Source organism: Musa acuminata, chromosome BXJ3-5 (assembly GCF_036884655.1).
Source record: "Musa acuminata AAA Group cultivar baxijiao chromosome BXJ3-5, Cavendish_Baxijiao_AAA, whole genome shotgun sequence".
Taxonomy (NCBI): domain Eukaryota; kingdom Viridiplantae; phylum Streptophyta; class Magnoliopsida; order Zingiberales; family Musaceae; genus Musa; species Musa acuminata.
The window spans coordinates 41,746,332-41,769,789 of record NC_088353.1 but is presented as its reverse complement, the minus strand read 5'-3'; the positions used below and the strand labels follow the sequence as shown (position 1 = coordinate 41,769,789).

Sequence of the window (23,458 nt, the reverse complement as noted above, 5' to 3'; positions counted from 1 at the left end):
GCATGGCTGGGGATGTCCAGAAGACTTGAATGGAACTAAACAAAAACTAGGAGCTGATAGCAAATGATCCTTCTTTCAAGGAAATATTACACCTTACCATGTGTCTGGTATGCATTATATGAGGGTTTGGGATCGGCTATAATTCACGAGGGTTTGGGATCTGTGCCGGCATCATGGCCTACCTCCACTTCCTTGATCTCCAAGATCTCCACCCGTCGATTCGTCTTCCTCCTGATCTTGATCGCCATATCCTGGGGGACGAACGACCCGCACACGCTGACCCTGCACTGCTTCCTCTCGATCAAATGGCTCTCCAACTCTTCATACCCAAACGAACCAAGAAACAACGGGGTCACCTTAGAGAACACACACACAACCAACACGAAAGCTCAACAACCTGTCGTCATGAAGAGTTCCGACATATAACCTTGCATTTGCAGAAGAGCTCTCCTGATCTTTCGGTAGCAGCCATCGCAGTCGATGTTCATTCTCATAGTCATGCAGATGAACTGAGCAAAGCCAGAGAGTTGTCAGGCGACATGATCTGCAATGACAATGAAGTGCTGCAATGGAACTTGCCTGGTGTGTGTGTGACATCAAGCAGAAATGGCTTGTGGCAGGCGGAGAAGATGCTTGAAAAGGGAAGCTATAAAGCTGAAAGTGGGATATATTTATGGGTGGATTCCTTCTCTGTTTCTTCTTTCCGAGTCTTTGTGCTGCAGAATCTGATTCTGAGTGAAGCCAGGAGGGTTGGGTTGCATGATTCTCCTTTGCCTTCTTCAGTTTTCCTTGCACCCTTCATGGGCAACTCTTGAGCCATCATGCATCTCACAAAATGCTGTTCCTTGAAGATACAGATATCTCACACGGTTGATGAGGGAAAAGGAAAAGCATAATTTGTTTTGGGCATAGTATTTATTGGTCTTCCTAGTGAATTGATTACTGTTTTGATCAAGAAAGAACACTGCAGTGCATGAGTATCAATTCTTCTCTATCTATCACAGATGGGTGGAACAGATTCCAAAGGCACAGAAGTGCTTCTCTACTTGCCTGCCACGTGCAGTCTGCATCAATAAAGATCAGAATAGAGGGACCCATTGCTTATTCTCAGAGCACTACGACATAAAGATCATTATGATGTTGTCGCCTAGAACAACTTCATTGAATCAGATTGATCATAGATGACATGGAAAGCCGAAACTGAAGTTGATCACATCCATTTGAATTATTTTTTTTAACTTCAGCATTTCTATAATGATTACGAGTGTGGCATTCACTCAATTGTCTGCTTGCATGTACTCGAATAATCATATCTTTTCGCTTTTATTTAACCGTACCAGTCTATCCTATCTGCTCAGGAAAAGCTCAGAATAAGGGACAAGACAGAGAATAAAAAGCTTCTTTGCACGATCATGCTAAATGGTAAAATTATTTTTAAAGAAAAAAAATATTGTTAAATATCTTGGTCAGTACAACGTATTTTGAATATGTATGTACAGAATTATTCGAAGTATTTTCGAGGTGAAAACGGTATGTTCGTAATGTGTCACCTATATGAAGATCGAAATCGTAAGAAGTTTCTCAAAGAGGTTCCTTCTTATTCTAATATATATATGAGCATGGACAAAGTACTCTAGAAAAGTCCTCTCCTTTTCCTTATATTGAAGGAAATTTACGATTGTCTTTCTCCTTGTAAACGGTGAAAAGAAAATTTATCATCATTAATGACGAGAAAAAGATTATGATTGTCTTTCTCGTTATAAATGACAAGTTTCGTCTTATCCTTCATCATTGGGTGCCATGTGACAATGACATGTCAAATGATTAATTATCGACGAGCTACACTCGATTCTCCTCCGAGAGTATTGCTCCAACTTTGACAACTCGATCAAGACGAGCCTTGTCCAGACGTTTCTTAGTCAGGTTTCTTGACTAATAACTCCATTGGCTCCAATTATAGAAGTAACTTAATAAAATCTCGAGGGTCTTCTAAAGGTGCCACCTACGCGAAGGCCTAGGTCAAAAAAAAATTTCTCAACTTGATCAAGTTTAATCTATGTGAGTATAAACAAGAATTGTCAAGAGAAATCCTCTCTTTCTTTGTATTAAAGATATCAAACACAGAATAAGCATTAGTATCATCGACAACAATCAAACCAAATAATTTCATCAAATTTGGGCACCTATCACCAGAATTCAATATGCTGACCAAATAAACGTCCACAGAATAAGTCCCCACTTTACCGTTGCTACTACCAGGTTGGCCTGTTCAATAGACTAGCGAATTCAATTACAAAGCAGCAAACAGCTGCCAACTTTCCCAGCATAAACATGTCTTTGCCCTTATATACAATCATCTATTTCTTTACATTACAGTCGAGTAATTTTCCACAAAACCAGTGATGAGTACACGGGGCTTGCAGTTGTCATCAATCCCATATCAATCTTGTGATCTATAATCTGGGCTCCAAGGACCTCTAGACGCCCAAAATGAGGCCCCTAATTAGACTCAAAAGGAATATCACAGATGATTTTAGAAAACTTTGTCAAATGGAAAAAACCAATGATCTTTATTTGCCCAGCACTAGCCACCTTGCTCTCTGTTGGATATCACCGAGTAAGCTCAAAGTTACCACCCGAGAATCTTCACCAAGATTCCAGGTCTCTGAAATAGAGAGCAATTTTTTTATAAGAGTTCTTCCCTCGTCCGTTTCCGTATCTGAAATCTTAAGCTCAGCTACAGGCTGGTGCTTCCCATTACTAATCTCAAACTCATTTGACTTCCTGGCGGCCTTTTGAAGCACAGAAGAAGGTAATCCTGATTTGGCAAACAGGATCAGCAAAAAGCTAAATCGATTGACAAACTAATGATTCAAAATGTCTTTTGAAACCAAACATTTAGAGGATCCTTCTATGTGCACTATTTAGCTGCAGAGTTGTGCTTAAAGCTAATTTATATTAAAGGGAGATGAAAAAGGATTAAGAGGAAACCCCACCTGCCAAACGAGCAACATTAACACCATAGCTTTTAGGACATGAACCAGGTGCTAATCGATAAAGGAAGGTGACTTCTTCCACACCTCCGACTCCTTTCCCAACTTGGCAAGCCATGTGACAAATTGAAACCTATTGCAAGTAAAAGAAATACTCAAAACTTGTCAATAATAAATAAAGAGATTAGAGGTCTACCTTGGTATTCTTCTCATATTCTAGTATTAATCGGTGATAATGAGTAGAAAACAAACCACGACATTGTACTCTATGTACAAGATATTCAAAGACCGATGCCCTGCCATTCAATGAGAACCAAAGAAAATGTCATTCAAAGCTAATTTTAGCAGATAAAAATTAATCCACTACAAGGAAAAAATCAAGACTGCAAGTCAGTTTCTAGCATGGATTGCATGTGATGACAGCACATTCAAGTGCCTGATATTTTGCAGTGTTCTTGGGATACCAGCAGACAATCGTGACGTGCCAAGCCTCTGCCAACGTTTTGATTGTAGCACGTAGCTAGTGCCCTGACAAGTGCCACATCCCGTGCTAACAGTTGGCCAGGATGTGCCAGCTCACTAGTGACACCCTAATAGCAATTGGGAGAAAAGAAATTTATATAAGAGCAGCACTCACGCAATAGCTTGCCCATCAGAAGTTGCTGTGCCCCTCCCGAGTTCATCTAGTGCCACCAGAGAATTTTGAGTGGCAGAAGACTGTATTAAAGATATTACAGTGGTTTAGTCCAGCAGCCATAATTAAAATGTATGCCAAAAAGAAAGTCCAAAATTTTAACCATAAACTATCAAGGATAATGTCCCACGTTTTCAATACACTTTGTCAGAAAATCTCACCAGCACACCAGCGGTCTCCGAAAGCTCCATTAAGAATGTACTTTGCCCAGACATAATATTATCCCTAGCACCCATACGAACAAAGATGCGGTCTACAGGGGAGAGCTCAAAACATTCTGCAGGAACATCTGCTCCAAGCTGTGGGAAATAACTGGGCATGATCAGAAGGTAAATGGAGAAACAATAGATAGACTATGTGAAGAATCCTACCTGTGCCAAAACTACAGCTAAACAAACTTGGCGAAGTAGAGTTGATTTACCACCCATATTTGGACCTGTCAGAAGGATAAATCTAGGCTGTCCAACCCCACCAATTCTTACATCATTGGGAACAAAAGAACCCTTGCCTAAGGCATCACTTCGAAGCATTGGATGTCCAAGACCTCTAGCAGATAAATAAGGTTCATTTTCATGACATACTTCTTTGATAACTGGTCGGCATGTTGGTCCCTCATAATAGTCACTTGCAATCGCCAGACTAATCAAAACATCTAGCTCTGTATCAAGTATGAACAGAATTTATAGACAACACTTTAGCTCATATAGAAAAATGCTAATAAAATCATAATAGTTACTGGCTCACTTGCTCTAACAAATACATTGTAATACAAACTTAATTCCTCAACCAATTAATCCCAAAGTTTCAAGATCATAATAGGTAACAAAAAGATCAAAGTTGGCCAAGACACTTAAATTACCACTTTTTTGTGTCTAATTACATGTTTTGGATTGCTTTGGTTTTTATCTACAGGATTGTATTCCTATATTTTTACTGCATATCACGAAAAAAAAAGTTTCAATCTAGTGCGTGCACACAGGAAGAACAAGTTAAAAGTTAAAAGAAGAGCAGTAGAAAAGGAACCTAATAAAAGAGAAAAATCCGAGAAAACATGTAGGTTAATTAAAATACTCATACAACAAATATAACCATCAAGCAAGGAACTGATCCATACGACCTACTTCGAGATGACTGACTTCAAGGTTATCACCTATTGCACTTTTAACTAGAAATATTCAATCATCACATCTCATAAGGGCTTATTTATTTGTATTTCTGTATTTATGATTTTCCAATCATATTTTGCCAATATGTTCAAACAAAATATGTATTCAATTTTTTAAAAAAATATATTCTTCTGATTCTTGTCACTCTGTTTTGTGTCCCTTTTAGAGACTCGTCGTATTGCCATGTCTACACCTTATTGTGTTTGTCGTGTCCACATCGAAGCTTCATAGGGGTATTAGTGGGTAAAAGACCATAAGAAGCAGTATAGGAGATAATGGCCCCTGTGCAAACACATGATGCCATTCATGTGCAATGCTAAATGACATAAAAGGACCAGTGTGAAACAGCTACACAATATAACAATTCTTGCTTGTCATCATTACAAATATATGTCATCCAGTAGTTCCAACTCGCCACTTATGCAGGTGCTTTTTCACTTTAAACCCCACAAAATAGCTATTGTACAACTGAAAGAAAACTATGCTTAGCCTTTTCGCTCATCTCGTATGTTCATACCAATTGACTACCTATGGAAACAGCCCCTGAAGTTAACAAAGTCTAAAAAATTAAACCAAATTTATTTTCTGCTATTTGGTATGTGACATTAAATATCATTCTAACACCATGGAGTGACTCAGAAGTCAATTCTACAATCAATATAAACCAGTTGTAAATATCATGGAGCTGCAATATATAAATGATACATGACCGATTATGATAATCTACATAAAATAACTACTTGTGAAGCAAAATCATTGAAATTTATTTCTCATTTGAATAAATCTTATTAGTTTATAGCGCATTTCACAAATGTCATATGTTTCCATATAGCATCTTCGATGCTTCAAATTTAGTGGCCCAAATTGAATCGAGAAGAAAAAGAAAGAAAATAAAAAAGTGAAAGAAACCAAAATTTAAGTTTTAATACAAATCTTGATTGAGGATTTCATCTCTATAAGAAAATTTCACCATTCTACAAAGATAACCTATTAATAAAAAATACCATTAAAATAAAGATCATTCTCCAAATCCAATAAGAAAATGGTAAAGGATTTAAAACAAAGACATCAATCAACAAATAAATAAACAGGTTGTTTTTCTAACATCACGTATATCTGAGTGGCATATGAATATAATGTAAATAGATGTGAGGCATCTTTATTTAGGAGTTAATTTTTAAATTAGAGTGAGTTTGGTATTTATCTTTTTATTTTTATTTTAATCTCCATTAATATTTACTTTTCTTTATTCCACAACTATAAAGTCTATAAAAGACTAATTCTTTACTCGTAAGAGCCTTCAGTGGATCTTGTTCTATATTAAATTTGGTACCGAAGGAACTAGCCTTACATCAGTATGCTTTCTCTAAATGAAAAAATAAATACACAGATGTTTTTAATCTTATGTATCTGGAGATTGAACCGTACTCCATAAAAAGCTTATGCCTTAACATTGTTTCATAAAATATTAAATGTCTAAAGAAAAGGTAAAATTACCACATTATGAGAAAACACTATGCTTGAAGCAAGTACATATTGGTTTGCCAAAATAAATAAATATACGTTGAAAAATTGGCTCGTCCAACTATAATCAGCATACAACCATTTTATTTATATGACCGAGTTTATTACTAGAGCTTGTGCCCAACAAACACAAATCTTGTAAATATATGTTACAGCATTAGAATTGCCTATATTACAGTCTTCAAATGCAAAGATCAATACATAATGTTAACAAATTTTCCAGTTTAGCATAGCTGTATATATGTAAATCAGTAAAATTTCTGGCAGTGAGTGCAGTATGCCTAGAAGCAGAGTGAGTTGTAAACAACAAGATGTGTCACTTGGTGTAGCTGAGATCAGAAGATGTTGGTTATTTATTTAAAGTATATATAAGAAAGCACCTGCAATTACAGATACCAACTGCCTCCATTTGCTATGATGCTCACTAAATTGTCCTATCAGCCTCTGGAGAATGCCTTTCAGTTTAGATTCTTTCTCAGCCTCAGATTGAGAGAGTTCTGACAGGAAATCTTTGATTTTAGGTGTCCAATACCGGAAGTAGCCCTATACATGGAGAATACAAACCTAAGATTAACCGACACACCACAGAATATAAAATTAATTTAGACCCACTAACAAGTATTCAGAAAATCATGTGCCTTTTTAGAAGATTGCAATTCGTATTCAGCTGGAACAGCTCCCCTTAGACTCTCTGGCACCTCAAGCAGATACAAATCCTTCCCAACAGCAACATAATTTACCTAGAAATATATTAAGCCTCATCGTTTAAATAAGATACTGGAGATCTGCTACAGATCTATATAAGATCAACCTCCAATCCAAGTAATAAAAAAACAACAAACCTCTGAATTTCCAAGTACTTTACGCTGTTCCTTCAGGTACCTCATCAGATTAGACTCAATGTCCTTCAGTTTCTTACATGCAGCATCGTAATCAACATCACCTCCTTCATGAGGTATAATACGCCCAGTGCGATCAGCTTCTGACCAATCAAAAGCGTCCTTGAAATGCTCTATGACTGAACACATGTCAGGTAAGCCTTTACCTGCATTGACATTTAATGCTCTAAAATGTACACAAACAACTTAACTGCAAAGCAAAAGAAAATTGGAAAAACAAGATCAACATGCTGAATTTCAGGTATTACAAATCAGACCTGGTGTCAATAAATAATGGAGTAAAGTAGACTCTGTACTAGTCAGTACAGTATCCAGGGAAGAACATGCTTGGATCATTGCTTCACAACCATGAAGAGACGCAATAAATTCTTGAAGCCGCTTCTTTGCTGCATCCTCATAAAGAATGACTCTATTGGCATTTCTTCCATGAGCTTCACTGTAGTGCATCAAAAGCAGAATTAAGCATCTAGCACATAATACACCTACATGACACTATTCACCTGAATAATCATCTCCAAGAAGAAAGTACACTTTCCTCAGTTACAACTGATAAATATCAAATCACAGCATTCTTAAATAATAATTTAAATATTTCATACAAAATTACAAAATCTGTGTATGTTTGACCAATCCTAGGTATAAAGGCTTTAGAAGCATGGAAAGACAATAGGTGTAGGTTCAATATGGAATGCAATTAAGTATTTCCATATAGAGGAAAATTGTCAGTCCTGCCTAGAAAAAAGCAACATAAACCCATAAAATATGGTTTCCTTTTCCACATTAACTGCAATTAGGATTTCATAGGAAAAGTGTCATTATTGACTATGCCAGAAGAGAGGATTTTCGTTCAACTGAACGTGTTGAATCCTTGCTGGAAACAAATCTGGCATCAACTGTTCAAACACAAGAAAGCACAAGAGACTAGATGATGGTAAAGGTATTGAATAACAAGTGATTTATTTTGATATATTATAAATAAGGTTCAGATGCTCTCCACATTAACTACCCTGAGAAAAGGTATAAGGTATTAGAAAACTTGAAAGTTGTTTGTCATAAGCATGGTTCGCCTTACCAGTCTATACCGATGTGCCGACCAAGTCAAGGTAGCCCTTCGACCCCACCATGCATCATTTAAGTTTATGCATGCATCTCTGCTCCTAATATCCAACACTTAAGACTCCATCATGGGCTCATGTACTAATGGTTGTTGTACCACTCTTCACTTTGGAGTTACTTGCTATGAAATAACAAAAAAAAGACAATCAATACAGTTAAACCAATTGAGGTACAAACAGTGATGGTAAAGATATTTGATTCTTGTAGGGTCATGATACTGCTTGTGCTATTTTGCTTGGAAGCAGGTTCCTTGAGGATCGTGATAGCTTGTACTGTGAAGCAGCAGCAATCAAGGGATCATTTATGTCATGTAGAAGGGGAATCATGACTTCATGTGGAGACTGTTTCTGCCATTTTTGTTGATCTGCTGTGCAAGGAACAAACCTCCCCCAGAGGATACTTAATCTTATCAGAAGCTCATTGTATACATGTCCAAGAAATTCTTAGGTTTTCAAGTTTCTCATGTTTTTCGTGAAGGAAATCAGGTTGTGAGCTAGTTAGTTAAGTTTGCAAGGGCAAACAAGTGTTCCCTTTTGTGGGTTCAGGACCCTCCAGCACAGCTGGATTTTTTCGTTCGCTCTGATGCGAACGGTGATATTTTGTGCCATCTTTAGCTTCTGCTGGTAAAGTTTATTTTCTGCTAGAAAAAGAACTTGATTCTTGTTAGTGAGGCCGAAGTCCTAGGATAGAATCTCACCTCACCACTAATATTAACTTCCCCTTGTCAAAAATAAAAGTACAAGAAAATAATGGCACCCTTATTTTATTATGCAAAATAAAGAAATTGGTTGCTGGCATTGCTCATCTGGTTTAATTACCATTGCAGGCTGCATACAGAAAGTGAGCACTCAGACCATAAAAGACAAGCTTAACACAATGGTGAGGTTCCAAACAATCTAAACAACCTACAGAAGTCCAACATCTGCCCTTTGCAGAACTCATTTGGATTGATTTCACTCTTTAATAGCTTTCTATTTTCACTTTGTGTCAATCTAAGAAAATTTTTGTAATATATTTTCTGACAGCAATATAGGATACAGGAATAAACAACCAGGAGATATAGTTATCTTTATATAGAAAAGCTTTTCATGAATTCTGTTGTTTTATGTTTGTTTGTTATAAACTTTGGATGTGATGTGTTTGTTTATGCAAGTAAAATATTGGTACTATTGTTTTCAGGATTCCAGTGCATAAGCAACTAGCTTAATAGAAAAGACTAGCTTAGCAACTTATATATCTCATCTATCTTGATTCAAAACCATATATAGTCAACAATACTGCACCATGAATACATTAAAGAATAATTACAAATTGACTCGGATATATGACTACTGTCACTTGGGAAAGATTTTAAGCTAAAGGATTAATCTACTAATCACTTTGTATGCATTGTGCCCAATATATTTCCAAAGTTTAATTACCTGATTCAGATCAGGTTGCAATTCATTCTCGAGTTTGCTACAGATTTGAAATTTTGAACAATTTGAAGAGTCAAGCATGAATTGGATGAGTTCCATCAATGAAGCAGGGAAAAAAAGAAACATATACCAGTAAACTATATAGGAAGCTCTGGAGAAAATTTTCTCCTTTAAGAATCATTCGTGGAACAAAACTTAATAAATTCATCTCTGAATTTGTAAGGTTTTCTCATAGTTACCTTTGACCTTTGTGTTAAGTTTTGATCTCCCAGCCAGATCTCTATTGATATAGTGACACTACCGGAAAATCACCATGACCATTGAGAGAGCAACTAATCTAACAAACTTATTATAAAGAAAACACAAGTTGAAATTACTTGGAAGGATGAACGTGAATTAAATTTTATCATAAATGCATACAAAAGAAGACAATGTGAAACCATTAGTAGTTGATGTCTAATTAAAATAAAGACTGCAGTCTGTACTACACAAGGGCTGATAAAGGCTTCATAATCCTTGCCAAATCTGACACCTTACATTTGGTTCGTGTCTTCTAAATCCCACCAAATATTTAATTCAGGGCAGCTTAACTCATTGGCCAACCACTAAAATTTGTTCTGGTACGTTGTACCATGCCAATTGTCAGCATCACTATTGTGATTTGGACTAGAAAAGCAAAAATAAAAAAAATAAAAGATGTCTCACCTAACCTCCGTATCCTTTCCTCCAGCAACTTTCCTGATCCAAAAAGATGTGGCAAACTTTACCATTCCTCCATGTGTCCACATGAGAGAATGATAAATCCTTAACCCTCAAAAAATAAGAACATGTTTAAATAGTATCCAGCATACACAATCAAATCTATACATGAGACTTCTGATATAGACCCATCCACTTCAGTAAAGGATCGGAGTCTTGCTTGACACGTCGCCAACAAATGTGAAACTTTTTTATACATATGCAGAAGGGTTCAAACTTCAAAGCTTTCTGATACATCCATGAACCTGTTAAAACCCCGAGACCAACCATTCAAGTTCCTACAGTTATCGAACATGAGAAGTGCTGCCCTATATTGGGCAATAACTTCCAAGAGTTAAGACCTTGGTTCTCTATTATTGCAATTTGCAACTCAGGAAAAAATGAAGAAAATGAAACAAGAACATACAAAGAACACAAACAATATAGGATCAGCTACAAAATTGCATCATTAACCTAATACACATACCTTTAAAATATCTAATAATTGTAAGAAGATCAAATGAGCTTACAAGATGAACAGACTCATCATTCACATATTTAGGGAATAGAATTTACCAGCTAACAAATAGTCGTGAAAGCAAACGTTCCATATCTTGAAGCTTTGATAATTCCTTTCTGAATTCAAGAGCAGATGTAAGACCAGCACCCTGATGCGAAAACAATCTTAGTCACAAAGTTGTAAGAACTTTGATAAAAAAATTACTTATTGCGGCAGCACTTAACTTAAATATATGAAATACTGTGGCAAGTGAATCAGAAAATTCAATAGATTGTATATTACTGAAAATTAACAGAACATATTGTTCTCAAATGATAATCCAGTTTCAAGACCAGTTGGTCAATTAGATCCCCTCACCTTCATTTTGCTAGATCTAATGACCACGAACATGTGGATCTCAGAGAACACGTTCAACCTATAATATTCTGTCAGCTCCCTGGCTTATTTTCTTTGGCTATGTCTTCTTCATTCATGTCATGGGTTTACTATGCATAGATATGGCTACTTATACAATCATTTTTTCCAAGTTTATCATGGAAGAGTATAATGTAAAGCCCTAAATTTAATTCTAACTAATTGGTATGGATCAAGGATTAAAATACCAGTTGGCATTGAACATAAAAGATAATCAACCACTATTTACCAGTACAAGCAGGAAATAGTAGATGGAGTAATAATTGGATGTACCAGATAATATTGGCTATCTACCATGAATTTCCGTCAATATCTGCTCAAAAACGATAAGATGTAGACCAGTTACAAAGTCATTGCATCACTAACTGCATAGAACAACTAAGGCCACTTCAAGAAACACCAATTCATTTCTTTGGATGCAATCCTTTTCTCCACTGATTTTTTATGTACTTCGATGAGACCACAACAACCAAAGGAGTGTAGAAAAAGTTGGAGTCGTCAAAGATAAGGAAGAAGCTTCCTTGGGTTCGAGACTCCTCTCCAGCACCAACAATGAACTCCAGCAAGAAAAAGAAGAAAACTAACTAGTATATCTGCTTATTTCTATTTTTTTATTTTTCTGTCATTACAGGTCCATATACTGTACTGCACCTGTCTGCAATCTAGTCAGTGGAAGAATATTAGCAATATATTACTGCTAAATGAATCTTTTTGAAATCTGGGCATTTATATGAGCACTGGGTATAATAAGTTAACTATAAATCTCATGCTACTAATATTCACAAAAAAAATCTTTTTGAAATGGTTCATAACTTTTGATTTACACAAACTATGAACTTCAAGGGACAGAAAGCCTATTTCAAGCTTCCCATCGATATCTCAAAATGAAATACTTGTTGATACTGGTTAAAATAAACTTTGGCAAGAAGGAAAGAATTAGTAAACAATTGTATATGATAAAACTGGTTCAGTCATGAAGATTTCCAATGTAAACTAACTGCAGAAGTACTTCTGGACACCAAAATGAAGTTCTAAATATTCTTATTCACAATACAAGCAAAAAAATTAGGGTTCAAAGAGCCATTACAAATATTTGTTTTCATATTTACTGAATAATGAAAAGATCATAAGACAATGAATCAAAGAATAATGAGCCATCTTTAGATAGAGTAGGATGAGCTAATGATACAACCTATTCCTTCGAAGTTCAAAGAAGCAGCATCATATAATAACTGAAAGAAAGATGTCATGTAAAATAAAACTATGGGTGGATTTAGTTCATACATGAAACCAGAAATGCAATAGCCAATTCTCTTCATGTGCTTGGTTAGAAAGATTTAGAATCAGATGAATAATTTAGAGAGATGTACTTAACCAATTTAGTATCACTTTAATACATAGAAAGTGTATTCTTTGCCATTGTACAGGTTGTTGGTTGAAAGTCACGAGCAACTGGAAAAACTGAATGTCAACCATGTCGTCAAGGTATCAAATGGTCCAAAAGGAGATTCAATTTTTCCAATAACAGAAACTCAGAACTGTAATTTGATATCCTCCTATCAAACACCTGGTAACAAAGTTGCTCATTCCAATTCGAAATTCAGTTCTCAAAACCTCCATACCCAATGTTTACCAAAGGACACCCTGTTAAAAGAAATTTTGCTAATATTTTAGGTGGAGAACTTTTGAAGAACATGGGAGTGGGAGCTCTAGTAGTATCAAGTGCAATAATAGAACTGTAGAAGCATTACCAGAAAAAGGAAATCCATATAATGTGTAAAACTAGTCAGTTTGGAAGATGCAAAACCCACCTTGAAGCAAGCTACAGCATCCTGACGTTCCACAATTGACCTTATATCATAAAGTGGTCTTGCAAGCCATCCTTTGAGCAACCTTTTTCCAAATGCTGTAACACAATGATCCAGTTGTGCAAAAAGTGTTCTACATTTAAAAAAAAACTAATATTACAGTAAGATTATATAGAAGCTCAGAACAGCAAAAGATTGTAAGAAGTACCCTGAGAGGCCTCCACTTCTGTTATTCTCCAATATCTCAAGGTTCTCAAGTGCTGCTGCATCAAGAATCATATATGGCTTTTGAAGGTTGTTAAAAAAACCCGAGCATGTAAGTCGCTCAAATTTAGCACACTTAATCAATTTTTCATCCAGAAAAGCCTGCCTTAAATAAAAAAGACAGCCTCCAAGAGCAGAAAGAGCATATGATCCATCAATGCCAGCATTCACTAGCTCAGTTAAGACATCTGGCAGGTCTACTGGACAATTTCCTGCATTATCAGCAGAAGTGCAACCATTTTGTGCTGCCAGATAATGCTCTGATAAGCTATAATACTTTCTGATCTCATTAATGGTTCTTTCAGCATCCCAAAATTCATCAAAAGGCAATAAATTGTTAACTAATGGATTTCTTGTATTGTTCTTTATGACTCTTTCAGTTTCAGGACTAAGTGCCTTTGAAGGTTTTATGACTTCTACAGGCCTCAATTCAGACAATATTGAACATAACCAATGACGCTCCAGATCATCTTCAAACTGAAACAAGAGAATTTGTATTTTAAGAATGTGCTAAACAAATATAAAATTTGTTTGTTTAGCGAGAAACAAAAAAGATGGTTATCATTTTGCATTGCATTTTAAGAGAAAAGGTAAGTCGAAGATCATCAGTGTGACATACTTGTCCTACCATGAACTTGCTTGTGGAAACATCAACAACACACAGGCCTATAACAACACCTCCTTTACCAGGGACCTCAAGACTTCGGAAATGTTCAGCAATTGATAATAAATATGAAGTATCAGGATTTCTCAATAGTGACTCTCCTTCCATAAGTGTACCTTGTGTGACCATCGCACATATTTCACGTTTCACAACCTACAAAAAACCAAAACATGGTATTCATAATCTTATTAATTGTTTTAATTTTATTTCATATTGCAATTGCTTCAACTAATTCCACCATTAGTAATTCAAGAAGTTAAACAATGACTAATCATACATAGAACACACAAATTCATTGATGCTGAAACCAAGCTTGTCCCAAGAACTGAAAGCTTTATTCAATATACTGATTGTTCTATGTACTATCACATAGAAAGATAGTTGTTCTGTTCAGCATTAGCACACCTTGTCTTTTGAACCCATCTCTTTACGGCGAATTTCAAGCTGTTCAGGGGTTTCTGTCTGTTCTACAACAAGAACTCGGTATCCCTGACAAAAGCAAATAAATTGTTTAGTCATGATTTTTATCATCCTCATATTACTTAATAAAGGAAATAACTAAAAATTGTATTAAAAAAATCAAACATTCTGAAAATGGAAACCTTTCTAGTCAATCTCTCCAAATTCATTGAATAGTTCTTCTCTGGAAACCCACAATGAGGTTGTTCTCCCTAAGAAGATAGAAAGTAGGGAACAAGGAAACGAGTTACCACTAAAACAAAGGCAAGATGATGGAAGTTCAAAGCCATTCATGAGTCATGACTACAAATTATAGACAAACTAGGAAATAAGAAAAAAAAGAAACGAGAAAAGAAGAACATTGAAGTTAAAAGAAAAATGAAAATAGTAGAACAAACTGCTACTTATCATCACTGCTTGATTTTACAAGCATTAACATCCTCGATTTCACCATCAAAGCAAACTCAAGACCCCTCCATCAATACACATGGCAGTTAACAAGTAGATTGAGCTGGAGTCAATAAGTAGACAGATTATAGTAATTTGAAAGTGTTGATGAAATTTTAATAGGATCATGCGTAGTACCAAAATAATGTACTTGTTATTTTCCCATTAGCATTAAAGAATGTATTGGCAGTAGTAATAACAAAAAATAAACATGCTAATCATTACAAGAAAACAAGCTCAGTTGCTAACTTATACAAATGTTAAAAGGGCTCTAGACATTAAAATAGAGATTGTTCCAATTCTTAATGCTTCATCTATTGGCATGTAGTGTGTAGTGATACTTCCTGCAATTTTATGGCAGTTTGATCAAAAATAAATTGGTCTGTCTAATGATCTAGAGACGATAAAAAAAAAAGATTATGTAGAAAACAAGATACAAGTGCTGACCTATACCATAGCTCTCATTCAAATATACACTAATTTGAATATACTACAAAATAATCCAAGCTTTTGACTCAAACTAGGACATTAAAAATTAGAATTTATAAATATTTAAATTAAAATCACTAGAACAACAAATATTGTGTAGCTAAAGTAAATGAATATTCAAGATGGAAATCACAAGGATCACAAAAGTACAAGAACAAGACAACTACATCCATGGTTGAAAATACTGGTTGAGCCGGTATATACTGATCGTTATGTACCAGTCTGATCAAATACAGATATTGGCCCATACAACATGGTACAGCTGGGTGCACCGTTTAATTTTTTATTTAATTTCCAAAACGGCCTAGCAGTACAAATTAATATAACACAGTATCTCAGTACCATACTGGTCTGACAGCTTGTCAAAATTGGTAACTGAACTAATATTTAAAAACTTGAGTCCTTGACTACATCTATTTAAAGAATCAGTTAGAGCAAAAAAGGAGAGAAAGCAGACCTCTTGTGAGGTCAAAATATACCAACTCTGATAAACTTTTTACAATTGGAACTGGATTCAAGATATCATACCAACAAAGGAAGTCCAAAATTCCAAAAACCCATGTTAAATAATTTACTCGATCTAAAGAAAGCTGACTCAAACCTTGTCTGACATGACTCAACTTCAACCTATACTAAGCCAGAGTAATAACTGATAGTCAGTAGAAGGTGAGATCAATCTTGATGTCAGAGGATTTCTCATATGAATGCATGTTCTCTCTTTAATTTGAATCATTCAGGACACATTCACTAAGCTGGTGGCCCAGTTATGTAACTTAAGAGTGTGCAATTCCCTAGGCCTGTTGTAATCATTTTAATTATTCTACAATCATAGTTGTTCAATCATACTTACCAAATAAGACCCGTGCAACTTATCTCAATCACCATAGCTGTTCACATGCTCAACTATGTGAGACATCTCAGGGACAAGGATTAACTTTTAGATCTCATTTCTATAACAAATTTAATGATAGCAGTATTGAGGCTTAAAATTGTGTATTTTTTCCAAAATACATGCTTTAGGTCACATGAAGAGAAATGGATTTCAGTGACTCATAAAAAATATATGCTAAAAGCCTGGAAGAATAATCTTTAGATGAGAGGAAACCCAGCAGAACCTAAATACCAGTTGGCAGCAAAAGAACTACCTTCTTCATTAGGTATTTAAGCTTGTATAAGTGAAATTTAGATGTGAGAAAGGAGACTATCATATGCCAGTACAAATTACCATTAGGCCAAGATAACACTAATGGCTTCCTGCTGGTTAGAGGGACTACCAAATCGCCACACCTCTTGAGAATCGATACCTCTCCTTATCAGTTTATGGAAACTCAACCACATTAAGTTTCATTAAATGAGGTCTACAGAAAAACAAATAGACTGTTGGCACCCACAAATCAATGTCTGTCCTACAAAACACATCAAGGAAATAATCTGACCCTCTTTTTCTTTATGCTTTGATATTAGTTCACTACTTTACAACACTATATGAATCAAAATAAAGTACAAGGGAAGAGACTTGCAACAGTTTCAATCAAGGATTCAGATAATGGTTGGACCATATATACAACTAATATTTATCGGTTCAACTAAGTGTTGGCATCAAAACGTACCGATACTGGTGATACGTTCATTTAATTATATTATTCAAAGATACAAGGTGATACAGTTCAATATATCATCCAATACACCAGTATCTTATCAGTCTGATGGAAATCAAAACGGCCTCCAGACCAGTATATTAATCCTTACTAATATTCATGCTAAATTAGTCTAACGTATGAACATCAACATAAAGTAACTGCCGATGAACTCATGGAAATTTCATGTGTTTACAGATGACAACCATAAGACAAAATTACCTCAAAGAAAAACAAAAAGTGAAACTACAACCAACCAAAAACATCTATAAAGTGATTTTACAAATGAAAGACATTAATACAACGGAAACTAGAGGTTACTACAAAGTTAGCATAAATAGAAAGTCACTACCTTCATATATTGCAGATCAAGCTCTCTTGCACCAATATGTGCATCCATCTCAAACAATTCATAGAACTTTCCCATCTGATCAAAAATAATAATAATAATGATAATCTTTCCATAAGCTGATAATTCAAGAAAATTAAGCTTCATAATGCATTAGATTGGACCTCATAAACATGAAATTACCTTGAAGAATAAAACCTTATCCATATGCTTTGACTTGAACTCCCACCATTGCCTCTATAGACCAAGGATGATAGTAAATGGAAAAATTATAATTCACAAGAAATTTAATATGTTTGAAAAGAGAATTGACTACCTGTCCACCTGACAAGGTTCTCAAAAACTCAGGAGGTAAGTAAAGAGTTCTTGGATCATAGTTTTTATCTCCAGGACGCCTGCCACGAACATCCCTACGCCCTCTATGACATGAAAAATAAATATGCTGATTTCTTCTTCAAAAAGATTTTTAAAAGTCAATGTCTCACCAAAAACCACCATAGAGTGTGACAAGAACAGGTGTTCTAGAAATATTATCATTTTGCAGGTCCAAATAATTGGAACTTGGAACATCATGGTTTCCTATTGTTGTTTGTGTTGTTTTTGGGAGTTTTACTATAAATACAAGTACTGAGACAATGAGAATGAGTTTAATCGTGAGTTGTTATTGCACTTCATTTCTATGACAGACATCTTACCACTCCCTACCAAGGATACAAACACCAGACAATTTTTTTATATGATTGTAAAATAAACCCCATCAAAATAAGAGCATCATGTTTAAGTATTTCTGTGATAACAAAATAAAATAGCCTTAGTGAAAAGTTGTTTCGTGAAATTGAATCATTTTAGTCCCATAATATTCTGATAAGCAGTGACAACAAAATGTATTCTCTAGGTATTTTTTGTATTCTTCCTTGTTAGATAATCACAAACAAACTTATGTATCAAAATGAATTGATGGTCTTTCTCTAGAGGCTTGGTTCAGCCAATGGACTGGGTATCATGGTATAGTTTACAGCATGCAACATCCCACACAAAACCAAAGTACAAAGTACTTCAACAAAATTGATATTGTGCCCATGGTTTTAAAATTTTGCCTATGCCAATTCATATTTGACTCATATACAAGTCACTTCCTTTTCTACTGTAGTAGATGTTTTATCAATCCTTTGACTCCTGAATATGAACATAGAGCATATGACCTTCATAAATAGCCAAATAACAATCTCTTAGTATTCTTGAATGGACGCACTGTTTTAAGTTACATAACCAATCCAATGGAATAACATGCAAGTCATTCAATATATCTCCGAAGTCCTCATGCTATTGTTAGTCATTATACTATCCATAATTTCATAAAAAGATTAAATTGTGATGTTGGAGTTCATACTATCTCAAACAGTAATGAGAATAAATGGTCAAATTATAAATAATTCAATCCTACACCAGTCACAGTGAACTTTCATAATGGTGGACTCCTTGAAGGCAAGATATGATAGCAAGAACCTAAATTAATTAATTTGACACTTTGGAGCATAATCCAATCCTTCCCAATAAAACATTAATCCTTGCATCACCTCATCAGAAGTCACCTATATGGATGACTGAAAGTAGGATTAAATCTTGGTCTGAAACCTTGCTAGTAGTTTTGGAAATCAATTGAATTGGTACAGTTCCAGCATATATAGGATTCCAACTTATACCACCAAGTGTCACTAAGAAAAGAAATTTAATACAGATCAACATACAACAACAACAACAAAATTATAAGTCCCAACTATTTAGGATCGAGTATATGGATCTTTTGCCACCATTGAAATATATATAATAATTCAAAATGTTTCCATGATAAGACAAATAAACATTGAATTGGTACATACCAGTCAACTAGTATCTGAAACTTTGGTCTGGACTACATAATAAAACCAGTTGCTACTCAGTTTCCACAATTATACCCCTAAATCATGCAAAACTTAGCATCATGCCTTCCATTTTCCATTATGAGCAATAACATTATGAAAGATATATAGTGTATGTCCCATCATCTTGTTCTCCACACTCAGTTTGATGATGGGAGAACATCACACAAGATCAAGATGTACCTTGGCTAACCAAATGTCTACAAAATGTTGAATAACGTTCATGTGTCGCAATCTAAGGGTCACAATGGATGTTGATCAGGTTCAGATGCTAAAGTTGAAATACATTTCAATGAGAATCTAACCAATATATGTATCAATAATGAATACCACGCTCGACGAACAATAAATGGGACATCAAAGTCCATCCTGCATTGTGTATTTAATAAATAGGTAAACTAGGTTTGGTAAGAAGAATTGTGCTACAAAATATTCTCGACTGCTTATATGAACCAAATTTAAAGATTTGATTATGATTAACCCCTTCACGGACCGATTTGACCATTTAAGACATGAACTAATGCATTAACATGTCAAAAAAATAAGCTCCAAATGAATTACAAACTAAAAAGATAAAGAGTCATACCTAGCTTAGGCTGTGCAATGTGTCAACTAGTACAATCCAAAGATTATATACAACAACTCAGTCAACCAAGCCAATCTGCTCATCTTACACCAATGACAAGTAATCGTGGCCTTATCATCAATGTCAAACACAAACAATTATGGCCTCATCATCAATATTGAACATAAATATTCCACTAATCATATTAAGAGTAAATATCAACCACATACAATAACATTAATAAGTTTTAGCAATACATAAGCTATTAGGATACAATAAATCTAAAGAATGCCAGGGGCAGAGTTCTGAAACAGAACTTACTCCTGCAAGAATCTAAACTTTTCTGCTTCCCGTTTTCCAAACCGTTCAGCTGCCTCGACAGTTACGGTGCTGCCAATACTATCCAAAACTTGCACCCCTACATTGTACACACAATCGCTTCTTTACCACACTACTGAATGGTACTTGAAAAGAACTGTACAATTAGGGATGTTACAAAAGGTAGTAACACTAATATGCAATTAAGTGATAATAGAGAATAAAGATAAAAGATGGATAGATCCAACAGAGTTCAGTTAATCAAAACTATGACTCCAATTTTCATGGCAGGCTATTTTCCACAAAAGAGTTCCTCTGAGCCCTTACTTCTATCATTGCTCAAAGGGGCAGCAGCATTACTTTCTGTCATGCTTAAAGAGGCTTTAGATGCAGTCCTCTCTCTATTCTTCTCAAATTTGATTTTTTTAGCGCAATCCAATTTCGCAATATTCATCTTCTTCCTTCTTTTCGACCCAGTAGAGTTCTTCGACAGGCTACCTGAACTCGCAACAAACTCTTCCTCGTCCTCGTCCTCCAATTCTACCTCATCCGAGTTATCCTCCTCCGCATCTTCCCCGCCAACCTTACCCCATTCTTCGTCGTCGGCAGTATCCTCCTCGCTGATCTCATCATCCACATCCGCTGAACTGCAAGCCATCTTCACCGTATCCGACATCCGCCTCAGCCGACGGAGGCTCCTTGGTGTCTCCTCCCCGATCCACTCGAATTTCTCCTTGCCAAGATCAAGCGCCTCTTCCTCACCATCAACATAGCAGATCAGATGCTTGCCGGACATCTCGTCGAAGGAGGAGACCCGCCCCTCGTACCAGGCCTTGTCAAGGGGCCAGAAGACCTTGATCCTTTTTCCGACCACCTCTTTCGTGTGGCCATTCTTAGCGGCAGTGAGAGGAACTTTGGCGCCGGAAGCCGGAGAAGGGGGGATTACTAGACGGGGCTTCTTCTCCTTCGGTTGAGATGGAGAGGGATCAGGACTAGGGCTAGGGCTTTCCTTGGAGATCTTACCGGGAGAGAAGAAGGAGGTGATTTGGCTCTGCTGCCGCACCAGAGGAGAGCGGCCGCTAAGGCGACGGGAAGACGCCATTAGCGATGAAGAGTGAAGGGTTTAGGGCTAGGGTTTATGATCGACGATATCAAAGGAGAGAAACGAGACAGAGGGATGGGGGAATGCGGAGAGGTGGCGGGAATTTAAGGACGGGAGAGACGAGCGGGGGAAGGAGTTGGCGGGAAGCCAGGCGTGCTCGTGCACGTCAGCGGGCGGGTCGGGTCTTGACGGCGGATAGGCACCGTCATTCTGCACCGAGATGGGCTTCGGCTGTCTCACCTTTTTTGCGCATGCGATCGCAAGCAAAACCCATGCTGATATATATATATATATATATATATATATATATATATATATATATATATATATATATATATATATATATATATATATATATATATATATATATATATATATATATATATATATATATATATATATATATATATATATATATATATATATATATATATATATATATATATATATATATATATATATATATATATATATATATATATATATATATATATATATATATATATATATATATATATATATATATATATATCTCTCTCTTTTTTTGAAAATAACAAAATTTCTCTTAAATTTTAGGATAGCAAATATTTCTCCCGAATGGACAATTTAATCAGAAAAATTAATTATAATTGGATTTTATCTGAGTGTGTAACTACAAAAAGACAAGTATACTATTGTTTTTAAAGATTATTGCATTATTTATATGGCTTGAATATGCATCTACTCAAATTCAACTTATAATTTCTTAAAATTATCTAAAAATAATTAAATTAAAGTATTAAGATGAGTTGAACAAACTTTATAGAGTCAACATGAAAAAATATCAAATTTGACTTATGAAACTCCTAAAATCATATAAAAATTAAAAAGATAAAGTTTTATGATGTTAAAATATTTCATTAATATTATACATTAACTAAGTTATATAATATTATAAAATTAAGATTGCATCAAACTTGATTCTACAATCAAGTACAATAGAGTTAGTTCAATTACGAATGCAACATAATAAAATTTATCCAACTCATATTCGTCTTCGACAATCGAATGAATACATTTCAAAATTTGATGATTTCAGTGACTTTATTATAGTGTAATACCATAAGCTTTGTCAAACTCACATCAAACTTTCACTATGTTACAAATAGTTGCTATATTGATTTTTTTTTTGTTTTAAGATTTTGTTAAGTAAGTTTAATTCGATGAAAGATGAATGGTTTGATTCATTTCAATTATGGTACAATGAACTAAGTTCAAGGGCTTTTTGATAATTTTAATAAAAAAGATTACCACTCTCAAGTAAAAACCAATTATGGGTGGTTTTTCTTGATTAATTGCCCAATATATTTCTCCTACCGTTGTCTAGTTACAAATAAAATAGATCAAAAAAATCTAAATAATATAAAGTATACAAATTTTTCTTAATATTAGGAACCAATTGAGGAATTTTAAGGAGAATCAACAATAGTCAAATGTTGGCATACATGTATTCTTATTAGAGTTGTAAAATTAAAATCATTGTGTGTAAAATTAAATTCACTATTGGCCAGGGTTAGTCGATGGACTTATAAAATCAAACCTCCCTTCGACCTCCTACTTACCAACATTATTATATATGATTGTGCCAATGTGTTAAACGATAATTTTTCACACTAGAAAATGGTCAATTTTTATTATTTGAACTTTTTAAGGCGAAGCAAGAAATAGAGTAGAAAATGAGAAATAATTCTTGTGCAAAAAGAGTTATAATCTCTCTTGAAGTGTGGAGTCTTCCTCCTAATGTTTAGAAGTTCTTCTAAAGGGAGAAATGAGGTATAAGCATAAAAGAGAGAAGTGTAAAGGTTCTCTCCTAAGCCTGTGAAAAGAAGAAAGAGTTGTAAGAGGGTAGTTGATCTTTGCCCGTTGAAAGAAGATCGGTAGTGAAAGTCGGTAGCCTCGAATGAAGAGGAATCGGG

At 35.1% G+C, this 23,458-nt stretch overlaps 2 protein-coding genes across 2 annotated transcripts; both read right to left on the bottom strand.

Moving 5' to 3' along the window:
- Positions 1–54: 54 nt before the first annotated feature.
- Positions 55–943, bottom strand: LOC135585218 (heavy metal-associated isoprenylated plant protein 25). The gene is made up of 3 exons (XM_009402996.3): positions 580–943; positions 428–509; positions 55–319 (listed from the first exon to the last, which is right to left on the bottom strand). The coding sequence occupies exons 1-3, from the start codon at positions 595–597 to the stop codon at positions 144–146; spliced, it is 276 nt and encodes a 91-aa protein (XP_009401271.2). The 5' UTR covers positions 598–943; the 3' UTR covers positions 55–143.
- Positions 944–2,164: 1,221 nt separating this feature from the next.
- Positions 2,165–21,746, bottom strand: LOC103985334 (DNA mismatch repair protein MSH6). Its single transcript, XM_009402997.3, has 21 exons — positions 20,729–21,746; positions 20,405–20,501; positions 17,916–18,018; positions 17,783–17,836; positions 17,603–17,677; positions 14,821–14,889; positions 14,624–14,707; positions 14,174–14,371; positions 13,499–14,031; positions 13,294–13,423; positions 11,125–11,216; positions 7,534–7,712; positions 7,220–7,422; positions 7,016–7,117; positions 6,758–6,920; positions 4,059–4,345; positions 3,849–3,986; positions 3,631–3,710; positions 3,190–3,289; positions 2,997–3,126; positions 2,165–2,818 (listed from the first exon to the last, which is right to left on the bottom strand). The coding sequence occupies exons 1-21, from the start codon at positions 21,501–21,503 to the stop codon at positions 2,571–2,573; spliced, it is 3,840 nt and encodes a 1,279-aa protein (XP_009401272.2). The 5' UTR covers positions 21,504–21,746; the 3' UTR covers positions 2,165–2,570.
- Positions 21,747–23,458: the final 1,712 nt, after the last annotated feature.